General features: G+C 64.0%; 1 protein-coding gene across 1 annotated transcript; it reads left to right on the forward strand.

The window, feature by feature from the left end:
* Positions 1-276: 276 nt before the first annotated feature.
* Positions 277-10,600, forward strand: CTSD (cathepsin D). The gene is made up of 9 exons (XM_081282709.1): positions 277-434; positions 2,358-2,517; positions 4,198-4,321; positions 4,944-5,062; positions 6,247-6,473; positions 8,305-8,427; positions 9,376-9,520; positions 9,602-9,700; positions 9,779-10,600. Exons 1-9 carry the CDS (start codon positions 367-369, stop codon positions 9,944-9,946), a joined length of 1,233 nt encoding a protein of 410 aa, XP_081138835.1. The 5' UTR covers positions 277-366; the 3' UTR covers positions 9,947-10,600.
* Positions 10,601-12,024: the final 1,424 nt, after the last annotated feature.

A 12,024-nucleotide genomic window follows, 5' to 3' on the forward strand; every position in this document is an offset into this window, starting at 1 on the left:
CCTGGGTGCGGTCTGCCCCGGGGTCAGGGCCCACGCTGCAAGCCGCACGACTGGGGACCGGCTCCGCTGGGGCAGGGGGACAGCCTGGACTCCTGGCCCCCGCCCCTCCGGCCAGAGGCTGCGCAACCCGCTCAGCAGCCTGGGATCCCCGCGAGGGGGCGGGACCGGCCGCGGCGGGCGCGCTCCCGAGAGCGTGCGTGGTCGGTCGTCCCGCCCAGGCCCCGCCCCCGCGCCCGCCGGCCGCGCCCCACGTGACCCGCCCGGGCAAACAAGCCGGTCAGCTGACTCCCCCGACTGCGCCGTCATCCCGGCTATAAGCGCGCGACCTTTGGGACTCCGCTCGGCTCGGACCCGGCCCCTGTCGCCATGCAGCCCCCCAGCCTCTTGCTGCTCGCGCTCGGCCTGCTGGCCGCGTCCGCCTCGGCCCTCATCAGGTGAGCTTCCGCCGGTGCCGAGGTCCTGCGCCCCTGGCGACCCCGCGCGCGGCTGCTGGAGTGCACCTGTGCCATCTCCACAGCCACCTGCAGGGCCCGGCCCCTAGGGACGGTGGAGCTCTGGGGCGCAGGGTTCTCCAGGGCCCCTTGGCCCCCACCGCCCTGGGGTCGGCCTTGAGGGGACAGGAGGCTTGTGTGACTCTGGCCCACTGAGGGTCAGGGGCTGTGGAGGAGCAGTGCTGGTCCTGGACAGACGTGGTTGGGGGGTCTGTTCTGGGGCGGGCTGTGGGAGGCGGGAGGCCAAGGGCTAGGCCCTGTAGGACTTGCACCCGGGCAAGGCACTCAGCCTCTGGGGACCCCCTGGGCCAGCTGTGAACGGGAGTGAGGCCTTGCCTTTACTCAGGGGTTGCTCCCACAGGCTCTGGGTGGAGAGACCCCAAGAGGCACTAGGAGACCCATAAGTCCCAGAGACAGGAGGAGGTTTGGGGGAGTGGTCCAGCTTACCCATCCCGAGGCTGGGGGCTGTGCTCCCGGGGGCCAGGAGTCCTCAAACACACCTACCTCCCTGTGCTACCCGGCCTTCATGCAAAGCCTCACTGCTGTGGGTCTGCTCCCTGTGGGCAGGTGGATGAGGTCATAGGTCTCGGTGCCTGGGAGCTGGCTGGGGACCAGGGCTGCACGGGACCCATGTGGCCTGCAGCCTGGGGGCGGGCAGCCTCAATGGGAGCCTTTATGGGAAACAGCCACAGGCCTGAGCCTGTGTTGGCCTGGGTGCCACACCCTCAGGCCTCCCCTCTCTGGAGAGGGCCAAGATAGCCATGGGGATGGGAGCCCAGGCTTTCTGGGGGGTAGGGCAGCTGAGCCAAAGCCCCTCACACCTGAGCCCAGGACCCACAGGCCCCTGGAGGGCGTGTCCGTCCTCCTAGGCCAGAATCTGAGGATTTCCAGCCCACCCCTCTTTGATAAGAGCCCTGTGTTCCTAGAGCTCGCCCTTGCCTTGCCAGGAAGTCAGCTGTGACCTTGTCCTCAAATACCTGGGGCAGGGAAGAGTTTCATCAAAGCAATTAAAAGCTTAGGCTAGGTCTCCTAGGAGCAGGGAGGCCAGCATCCCCAGGAGACAGGCAGGGACCCCTCACCTCTGCCATTTGATGGCAAAGCCCCACATATACCAGAACCCCAGAACACCTGACCTTGGTCTGCAGCACCTCCCAGACAGGCCAGACCCCCAAGGCCATCCTGGCAGACTCCTGGAGAGGGGCTTCAGGTGGGGCTCTTGTGGAGGACACAGGAAAGCCTCTGGTGCCCAGGGGCAGTCCTCAAGCCCCTGGGGTGGTAGTACATGTGGGCAGGGGAACAGGGGTAGTCAGGGAGGCCTTGGGGATTGGCGATGAGGCCCTCTGATGTCAGGAGGAGCCACCAGGGATATCAGACAGACAGTCCAACGGAAGGGAACCATGTTGGTGTGGGGTCCTGGCAGGGAGCAGCTGTGGCCAAGGGCAATAGTGGGATGCCTGGAGGGCTTCAGGCAGGGTGACAGGTGCCATCCTAGAAGAGACCAGAGCAGGTGTGCAGGGAGGACTGGAGACATGGCCTCCCAAGTCCTTTGGAGTGATTGAGGGCTGCTGGGCAGGCATGTGGCTGGGGAGGGGGAATGGTAGGCACACTGGCTTCCAGCTTGGAGGCTTGGAGGTGGGATACAAAGGGGATTGGGCCTCCCAGGACTTTGGCCTGGCCCTGGGGTCACCATTCACTCCTGTGAGAGCAGCTGGACCTATGGGTTTCCAGCAGGAGTTTGGCTTAGGCCAGGCTGAGTTCGAGACATCTGGGGGCATCCAGGGCCATCACTATAGGTGGTCTCTGGAGGGGCTGCCTGAGAGCTGCAGCCTGAGTCCCACCCTGACGTGCTCCACTCCATCTTGACAGAATTCCCCTGTATAAGTTCACGTCCATCCGCCGGACCATGACGGAGGCGGGGGGCCCCGTGGAAGGCCTGGTCGCTCAGGGCCCCATCACCAAGTACTCCCTGCAGTCATCAGATAGGACCAAGGGGCCGGTTCCCGAGATCCTCAAGAACTACATGGATGTGAGTGTGGTGGGCTGTGCTCCCCGGGAGCAGTGCCCCTCTGGCTCTGCAGCAGCGGCTGAGTCTGCACCTGTTCGGGGGGTGGTGCTCCTGGGCTCAGCACACCCTTTCCTGCTCAGTGGTCCCTGCTGCCAGCCTTCTGGGTCCCTGCTGCTGCTGGCGCTGCACCTTGGGGGTGTGTCCCATTGCCTGTCCTGAGCACTGGCTGCCAGCTCAGAGTTGTACTGTGGTCTCAGCCTTACCACTGTCCAGGGGCACAGATGAACCTGATCAAGTCCAGGGCCCTGAGCCCCCATCATTGGACCCACACACCTGCCTGGGTGTAACTAGCTAGAATCTCAGTGGCCTGTCAGTCCTGCTGGGAGGCCTGGGGTGACCCCATGGCACAGTGCCATCACCTCACCATCTTCTCCAGGGTCAGCAGCCCTTCTCATGCCTCTGTTTTTGAGGGAGACATAGGCTCTGAGCCCTGGGCAAGCTTGGCCTGGCCCGCTTGGTTTCCTCTCTGCAACAGGTTCTGGGCCAGAGCCTGGTGGCTCTGGGGCTGCCAGGACCATTCTTGGGTCCTTATCTCTGAGTCCCAGGAAGTCCCTCACTGCAGTTCAAACCTGGGCTCTGAGGCCCCCTACACAGGGGTAGCCATGCCCTCTGTCCTGCCTGGGCAGAGCCTAGGCTATGACAGGAAGCTCAGAACACAGGCATGTGACTGGCTCCGAGAGGGGCGGGCTGCCTTTCTGGGCCTTACTGGCCAGTTCCTGATCCCCTAGGGCAGGCACACACAGGAAGATTTGCTGAGTCACTCCACCCCCCCCCCCCATGGCCACTTCTCTTGGGGCAGTCAGTGGTCACTGCTGCTCCCTGGAGCCATGTGGCTGGAAAGAAAGGGGTGAGATTGGAACCAAGCTCCCTCCCCAGGAAGAGGGGGCCTGGCAGGTAGGGCAGATCACGCCAATCTTCAAGACCCTCACCGCCTCCCAGATCTGAGCGGGCCAAGGCTTTCTCTCAGAGGCACATGACCCTTTGTGCCTTCCTGGTCCCAGAGTTGGTATTGCAGTGGCTCTGCCGTCCCTGTGAGCAGGTGGGGAAGCAGCCTAGGGCACTTAGGGAAGAGTTGGAGAGTCAGTCGGAGCCGGGGCATTTGGCCCCCTGGGTGTGGCTTCTCCTATTTGGCCAGACCCTCCAAGGCTAGTCACATATGGCAGGAGCAGGAACTGAAGTCCCCAGAGTCAAGGCCTAAACCCTGGGAGGAGCTCACCTCCCTTCTCAGGCCCTAGACCCTGAATGGCAGAGGAGTCTACCCAGATGGCCTTCCCCAGGCTGGGGCTTATGTCCAGGCCAAGCCTGCCCCAGACCAGCCCGACTGCTGGCCTCATCTTCAAGTGCTCTGACCCCACCCTGGCCTCCATGTATTGGGTTGGGGGTGCTGTGCTAGGGAGGGGTCTGGAAATGCCCGTGCCTGAGTGCTGGGGGCCCGAGCCTCTGCTGGAGCCTGTCCCCTGGGGGCTCTTCAAGGCTCGACAGGTGGCGGTGGATGCTGGAGCTGGGGTCTGGACCCCAGGGCGCTCTTTCCTCTGGCCTGGGCCTTCAAGGCCTGGCTCTCAGGACAAGCAGGGGACTCTCAGGTTCAGTGGGGACATAGGGTACCTCCCCTTGCCCTGATGGACACTGCTACCCCATCAGGCCCAGTACTACGGGGAGATTGGCATCGGGACCCCCCCACAGTGCTTCACAGTCGTCTTTGACACCGGCTCCTCCAACCTGTGGGTCCCCTCCATCCACTGCAAGCTGCTGGATATAGCCTGCTGTGAGTGCCCCCGCACCCCTTGCGATGCCCGGCTCTGCGCTGCCCTGACCCTTGCCTGTGCTGTGCGCTCGGCCACAGGCGGCTGCTGGTCACAGGAGTGCCAGGGGAAGCAGAGGCCATGGCATGGACCCTCCAGGCAGCCAGGGTCTTCCCACTCTCGGGAACTCACCTCTTCTCCGGGGGAGCTGGGGTTGGTACCCAGCCCTGCCGTTCCCATCGGGCCTCTCTGGGCTACAGCTGGGAGGAGGAGCAGGCCTGGGACCTGCAGGTGGCCCTCACAAAACCTCTTGGGCAATGCACACTCCTCCTCTTAGCCACATCAGACAGGCCGGCTCCTCCACCTTGCCCCAAGGTGACCGCTTTCCGGGTAAACCTGTTCAAGCTGGCCCAGCTGGCCACAGCCTTGCTTCTCCTCTGGCTGGGGGCTGCACTGGCCAAGGATGGAGAAAGGTGTGGGCTTGGGGCGTCATAGTCCCCCATCCAGGGGTCCCTGACACGGTGGGCCACAGGTCACAGCTAAGTCTAACCCTGGGCAGTGGTCCTCGCAACAGACTGAGAGTCTGAGGCTGCAGCAGTGGGCAGTAGGCTGATGGCCTCCTCCCTGTCCCCTGCCCCTGAGCAGGGATCCACCACAAGTACAACAGCCGCAAGTCCAGCACCTACGTGAAGAACGGCACGTCCTTTGACATCCACTACGGCTCTGGCAGCCTCTCTGGGTACCTGAGCCAGGATACTGTGTCGGTGAGTCCCTGGGTCTTCTCTTAGGACTGGGGCACTCACCTTGGTGACAGAATCACGCTTGGGGCACCTGCAGCTGAGGGAGAGGGCGTGGTGACCCAGCCCATGCGGCCCTGTTGGAAGGTTGCAGAGCAAGGGAAGCTGTGGGCGGGACTGGCTGTGTGCAGAGCAGATGGGCAGCGGGGGACCCTCCGGGGTTGCAGGGACCTGTGTTCCCTGGAAGTCGGGACAGGGAGCAGCAGGAGGAAGATGGGGCAGGAGCAGGGCTGGCGCGGATTGCCACACATTCCCGAGCAGTCACGGTCGCTCCGGTGCAGGTGCAGGAGGGCTGTCCCTGAAGAGCGAGTGGCAGGCAGGCTCCAGCCTGCTGGGCTGGTGGTGCAGGGTGCAGGTGGCTGGAGAGGATTGGGTCTGTTTTGGATGTATTGGGTTTGAAGTGTCAACAGGGTGTCCAGGGACATCTCTGGGGATTGAGGGGGTCTCTCCCCTGCAGCTGGCTGAGGGGTTGGTTGGGGGTGCTGAGGGTGAGGTGTGGCAGAAGCCCCTGTGCAGAGCAGGTGGGGGAGAGGTCTCTGTGGAGCAGGGGTCAGGGAGACCAGGGCTAGGCCCCATGCCCACCTGCAGGTGAGGGTCATGCAGGCTGGCCCCTGCCCATGGGAGAGGCCAGGCAGCCAGAGACGGTGCTGCCACTCTGGGCCCCTCAGCTGAACAGGACGTTGCCCAACTTGCTGCCCACGCAGCCTCCCGCCGAGCAGCTGCCTCCCACATCCTGCAGGGCCTCTATCTCTGCAGATCGGGAGGGGGTGTGGCCTGGGGTGGTGTTGTGGACATCCAGCCCCTCGGCTTCACGCCTGGGCCTACCGTCTTGTCTCCAAGCCTGACCCAGAGCCCTGGCACGGAGGGGTGAGGGCAGAGGTTGGAGCTGAGCCAGGGCCTGCCCCCGTGCTCCCTCCTGCCTCCCAGCTCCTGTGAAAAAGGGCCCTGGCAGCTCCCCGAGAGGGTCTGACCCCACCCCCACACCCCATCCTTGTCCCCACCTGGGTCTGGTGTCCCCAGCCCTTCCGCCTGCCCTGTTCCTGCTTGTCTGGTGGTTGTGATGAGGCCTGTCTTGAGCTTCCCAGGCCCAGGGACGATGCCAGGCTGCAGCCAGTGTACTGTAGCCTGCTGACCCCTGCCCTGGCCCACAGGTGCCCTGCAATTCAGGTCCTTCAGCTCCAGGAGGCCTCAAGATTGAGAGGCAGATCTTTGGGGAGGCCACCAAGCAGCCTGGCATCACCTTCATCGCAGCCAGGTTCGATGGCATCCTGGGCATGGCCTACCCCCGCATCTCCGTCAACAACGTGCTGCCCGTCTTCGACAACCTCATGGAGCAGAAGCTGGTGGACAAGAACGTCTTCTCCTTCTACCTGAACAGGTTCCAGCTCCACCCCCACCACCTCTCTTGGCTGTGCTTTGATGGGGTACAGGCTCAGCTAGCCTCGGAGCCCAGGCTGCCCCCCAGGCTGTGCCCACAGCCCTGACCTCAGCTTCCCAGCAGGCAGGAATGGACCTCTCTCCCACAGACCAGCATCTGGCCTCCGCCTCAGGCATGCAGGTCCTAGGATCTGGCCTGGTGGGGACAGGGACCGCACAGGGGTGTGGCCGTCCCTGGTTCAGTTGCCTGACACTCCTTGGCTCCAGTGAAGGGCAGTGTGGTCCAGTCTGGGCTGTGGATGGCCCTCAGGGACATGGCTGTGAGCCCTGCTCTGTAACAGGAGTTCTGGGGGAGGGGCATGCCAGGCTGGGGCCTCCTCAGGGCTGTGACCTGAGATGATCTTGACAGGCCACCGGGGAGGCCCAGAGTCCCGGGCTCCATGTGGAGTGCAGCTTAGGGGACCTCTGTCTAGAAGGAACGCTGGGACCTTCCTGCCAGGGAGAGGGTCCTCTGTGAAGCTGCGGCACCAGCACAGGTCCTTTCCCCAGGGGACCTTGTGGGGAGCCTTGGGCCTAGTCCTCTCCTGAGGCTGCTGCCCAAGTTCTGGGCAGTGGCTGCACCACCCTGCCGGGGCTCGGGGTCTGTGGCAGGCGAGTGTCAATGGCAGTGTCCCTCCCCGAGCCGTGGCGGCTCACTCCATGTACTCCCCGCCCTGGGCTGCTTGGCCAGGGGGTCTCGGAGCCTAACTCCTGACCCCTCCTGGGCATTTCCGGCAGACTTCCAGCCCAGAGCCAACCCCTGTGACTCAGTCCTGCTCCCTCTCCCTCAGCTTAGCCTGGGCCCTCTTCCGTGCCACGTGCTCTGGGCTCTGGGCACAGGTGCTAGCCAGAGACCGGAATGCAGACCATCAGCTAGGATCATTGCCCCAGCACCCCTGGGTGCAAGGGATTAGGGAGGTGAGGAGGGTCTCCTCAGGTAGGAGGGGCACCCCCGACCCACAGGTGTGAGTGCCCAGGCAGGGTCTCAGGGCTGGTGGGCTGGGATTGGGTAGGGGTGGGGGACATGGGACAGAGAGTGCTTCAGGAGGATGAGGCAGTGGACAGGCGTGGACAGCCAGGATTTCAGAGGCGATGACGGGAGACCAGGCTGGAGCAGGTAGAGCCCAGGTGGGAGGGCAGGGTGAAGCTCAGGGCTTCTGAGTGTGGGGACACCCTGGCAGGCCAGCAGGACCCCCCAAGGCCAGCTTGTCTCAGGAATGTGCTGTTAAAGGGATTTGCTGGACATGGGAACGCAGGTTGGCGTGTTTCAGGAAAGTGTCTCCAGGATGGTGACCACAGAGTGCGGTGGTCTGTGTCCTGCCTGAGTTGCGCCCTGGCTGGCTGTGGGTGGGTGACCCCATGACAGACCAGGGGCAGGGGACAAAGGCTAGAGGAGCCAGGTTTTGGAGGCCCATCCCCAAGGACATGGACAGCCCGTAGAGGCTGTCCCAGAGGCCCCAGGCAGGAAGAGCCACTCAGCCTTGGGGTTGTGCCCTGGCCACCTTGGAAGCCCACCTCAGTCCTTCCTTCTTGGGCTCTCCGTTTGCCCTGCAGCCTTGATCCTGGTCACCCATGGCTGAGCCTCGGACCCTAGCAGGCTCTTAGGGCAGGAAGGAGGGAGCTCACTGCCCCTCTCTCCCAGGCCTTTCCGTCCCTGGGGGCCAAGAAGCCCCCCGAGGCTGCCCACCCTCCCCGTCCCCGTCCCTCCGTCCTCCTGGTCCTCCGGTGAATGACACAGGGCTTCCCCATGCCTGGGTTGGGGGCACTGACTGCCCCCTTTCCTTTGCTCCCAGAGACCCCAGTGGGCAGCCTGGAGGGGAGCTCATGTTGGGAGGCATCGACTCCAAGTACTACAAGGGGTCCCTGTCCTACCTCAACGTCACCCGGAAGGCCTACTGGCAGGTGCACATGGATCAGTGAGTACATGGCATTGCTGTGGGCACTGCAGTGGGTGGGGCACACAGACAGTGCATGGCATCGCTGTGGGCACTGTGGCAGGTGGGGCACACAGTACATGGCATTGCTGTGGGCACTGTGGCAGGTGGGGCACACAGTGCATGGCATTGCTATGGGCACTGCAGTGGGTGGGGCACACAGACAGTGCATGGCATTGCTGTGGGCACTGTGGCAGGTGGGGCACACAGTGCATGGCATTGCTGTGGGCACTGTGGCAGGTGGGGCACACAGTGCATGGCATTGCTGTGGGCACTGCGGTGGTTGGGGCACACGGACAGTGCATGGCATCGCTGTGGGCACTGTGGCAGGTGGGGCACACAGTACATGGCATTGCTGTGGGCACTGTGGCAGGTGGGGCACACAGTGCATGGCATTGCTGTGGACACTGCAGTGGTTGGGGCACACGGACAGTGCATGGCATTGCTGTGGGCACTGCGGTGGTTGGGGCACACAGACAGTGCATGGCATTGCTGTGGGCACTGTGGCAGGTGGGGCACACAGTGCATGGCATTGCTGTGGACACTGCGGTGGTTGGGGCACACGGACAGTGCATGGCATTGCTGTGGGCACTGCGGTGGTTGGGGCACACAGACAGTGTATGGCATTGCTGTGGGCACTGTGGCAGGTGGGGCACACAGGCCCCAGGGGCGCATGGCCTAGCCTCTCCCTTGGACTGCCCAGCTTGCAGCCCCTGCCAGCTCAGGCCTGGGAGTTCAGCTGGGAACTGGTCCTCCGTGTCCACTCTTGCCCTCTCCATCTCCTTTTCCCCCATCACTCCCAACCACTCATGGCCACTTGTGAGTCAGGTCACCCTGAGAGAGAAGAACAGGCTGTCCTGCAAGATGGAGTCAGGGCGGGGGCCCCAGTGGACTGGCCCAGTAGGGGACTCACGCCTTCCTACCCCACAGGATAGAGGTGGCCAATGGGCTGACCTTGTGCAAAAAGGGCTGTGAGGCCATTGTGGACACGGGCACCTCTCTCCTGGTGGGCCCTGTGGATGAGGTGAAGGAGCTGCAGAAGGCCATCGGGGCTGTGCCGCTGATCCAGGGCGAGGTGAGCTGCGGGGTGGATGGCCGTGGGCAGGCGGGGGGCTGGGCCTGGGCCTGCGCCTGATAACCCCCCCCTGCCGCCCAGTATATCATCCCCTGTGAGAAGGTGGCCAGTCTGCCCAAGGTCTCGCTGCGGCTGGGAGGCAAAGACTACACCCTGTCCCCGGAGAGCTACACACTCAAGGTGAGCGGGTGGCCGGGGGCCCTGGCCTGGCACCGGGAGGGGCCCAGTGACCACCATGCTGACCCTGTGGCCTTGCAGGTGTCACAGGGTGGGAAGACAATCTGCCTGAGCGGCTTCATGGGCATGGACATCCCCCCACCCAGCGGGCCACTCTGGATCCTGGGTGACGTCTTCATCGGCTCCTACTACACCGTCTTCGACCGGGACAACAACAGGGTGGGCTTTGCCGAAGCCACCAAGCTCTAGCTCAGCCCCTGTGCGCCAGCAGAGCGATGGACCAGAGTCCAGTAGGAGGAGGCCGGCCAGTCCCCAGCACCCTGGCCTCTCCCCACTCACACACGCACACTCAGCACCGTGGCCCGCCTGCGCCATCTCACTCTCGCCCTGTGGTTCCCTCCTGGGTTCAGAAACACTGCCTCTCTCCACGGGGGGCACGTGCCAGGCCCGGCCATGGATCCGTCTCGCTCACTTGGAGCACCCAACCTGGGCTTGGTGGCTGCCAGGTGTGTGTGTCCTGGGAGCCCCTCCCCCAGCTCTGGCACCCGTGACCACCCTGGCAGCACCTGCAAGTCTGAGTCCCCTCCCTGAGGCAGGCTGTCCTCCAGGGTCCTCCTCCAGAAAGCTGCCCCACAGGAGGCCCCTCTGCCCAGCCCGGGGTCACGCCAGCTCTGCTGCCCCTTGTCCCTGAGTGTCCTGGCTGCAGAGGCCTGAAGACAAGAGGAGGGTCAGGAAGACCAAAGCCATCCTTGGGAGCCTGTGGGGCACCCTGGGGTCTGTCACCACCTGGGGCAAGGGCCAGGGTGTCTGGGGCCATGCTGGCCTTCCTTTGGTGACCTCTGCTGCCCTTCTCCTGGTCAGCCGAGAGCCACAGTTGACATGAAAATATAGTTGTTGGGCCTATTCCTGTGTCGGCGTGGTTTGTGCTCCCGAGAGGCTGATCTGGCCCGGGGGTGTGGGGGAGGGGGAGTGGGGGCTGGTGAGACACCTGGCAGACTGAGGGCTGGGGGGGCAGGGGAGGGAGGGTGAGCCCGGGAGCCCAGGCCTGGCTTTTGGAGCCAGGTCACACTGCCTAGGGGACCCCTGAGGCTGTAGCTTGCTGGCTGGCCTTGTGGCCAAGATGTGGCTGGCAAGAGCTGGCTTGTTCTGAGGCCTGGAACAGTGGCCGGCGGATGTGGCCTTGGCCGGAGGCTGCGGGCGGGCTGGCGGCGCGGCGTTTCCGGTGTGAGCGCCTACTCAGAAGCAGGGTTCTCAGTGAAGTGGTCCAAGCATGTACTCTCTAGGCTTCCAGAGACAGAACACTGTTGGGGGCGCGGGGGACCCTCTGACCCTCTTGGCATTCCCTGGTCCTGGGGAGGACAAGGTATCTACCTGGCTCTGGTGTGGGCACCCTGCCTCCCTTCTGGGCCTCCTTGCCAGCCCCTGGAAGCAGCCCTGGGCTCGTGCAAGCCAAGCCTGTGCCGGGGCAGGCCTGCCTAGGGTCACTGCCCAGGAGGGATCCTGGTGAGAGCCCTCCCCAGGCGACAGTTTCTGCAGACACTGGTATGCAGGCGGGCACCTGGGGTGGCCTTGTCGGTTGGAGGGGAGAGGTCAGGAGCACATGGCCAGATGCAGCAGGGGCCTAAGGCTCAGTAGGAGTGTGTGGCTCTGGGTGGTGGGACCAGGAGACTCTGAGGCTCTGGAGTCTTGCTTGAAGCCCCCACCCCCACCCTAGCAGGTGCAGGATACAGGGCGAGTGTGACATCATCCTCCCTGGGTCTTCTCAGCCTGCTGGACAGTGCCTGTCCAAGGGGACCCAGGGACGATGCCCTAGAGCTGAGCCCCAACGGCCACCTTCTCTGGAGCACATTTGTCCCCAGTTGCCAGGAAGCTGGTAAACATGTGCCCGGTGTTCTCTGCTCCTGAAATATGAGAGGGAGCTGGGCAAAGCTCCGCAGGGCCTGCAGGGTTTCTGGGGAGACCAGTGTCATCAAACACTGCATGGAGAGGCCGGAAGGAGGCAGCTCCTCCCTCCCCTGCAGGCCTGCGCTGCTCCTTCCAGGCGCCATCTCCTGCCTGTGCTGCCAGGGCCTGCCGTCTGTGGGAGCTGCCCTGGGTGTTGCCCCCGGGAGCGCTCTGTCCAGCTCCTCTGGATTCTTGGGACCCTGGAGTCTGACTCTGGGTTCAGATCCAGCCTCCGTGCCTTTTTAGCTGTGTGACCCACCGTGACTATCCAGGCTCTAGGATGTGGGCAATAATAGGATCCACCTGACTGCAGGCCATGGGGGCCCAGCACAGTGGCTGGACACTGGCCCTAGCCTGGACCACCAAATTTCCTGGCCTACGCC

This window comes from Spermophilus citellus (genome assembly GCF_964194105.1).
Source record: "Spermophilus citellus genome assembly, chromosome: 2".
Taxonomy (NCBI): Eukaryota; Metazoa; Chordata; class Mammalia; order Rodentia; family Sciuridae; genus Spermophilus; species Spermophilus citellus.

Bases quoted from the DNA above. Each gene is read 5' to 3' on its own strand.
- CTSD (XM_081282709.1), top strand. From the start codon at position 367: ATGCAGCCCCCCAGCCTCTTGCTGCTCGCGCTCGGCCTGCTGGCCGCG. The intron at 2,518-4,197 runs GTGAGTGTGGTG...CTACCCCATCAG, and splicing joins TCCTCAAGAACTACATGGAT to GCCCAGTACTACGGGGAGAT. The intron at 5,063-6,246 runs GTGAGTCCCTGG...CCTGGCCCACAG, and splicing joins TGAGCCAGGATACTGTGTCG to GTGCCCTGCAATTCAGGTCC.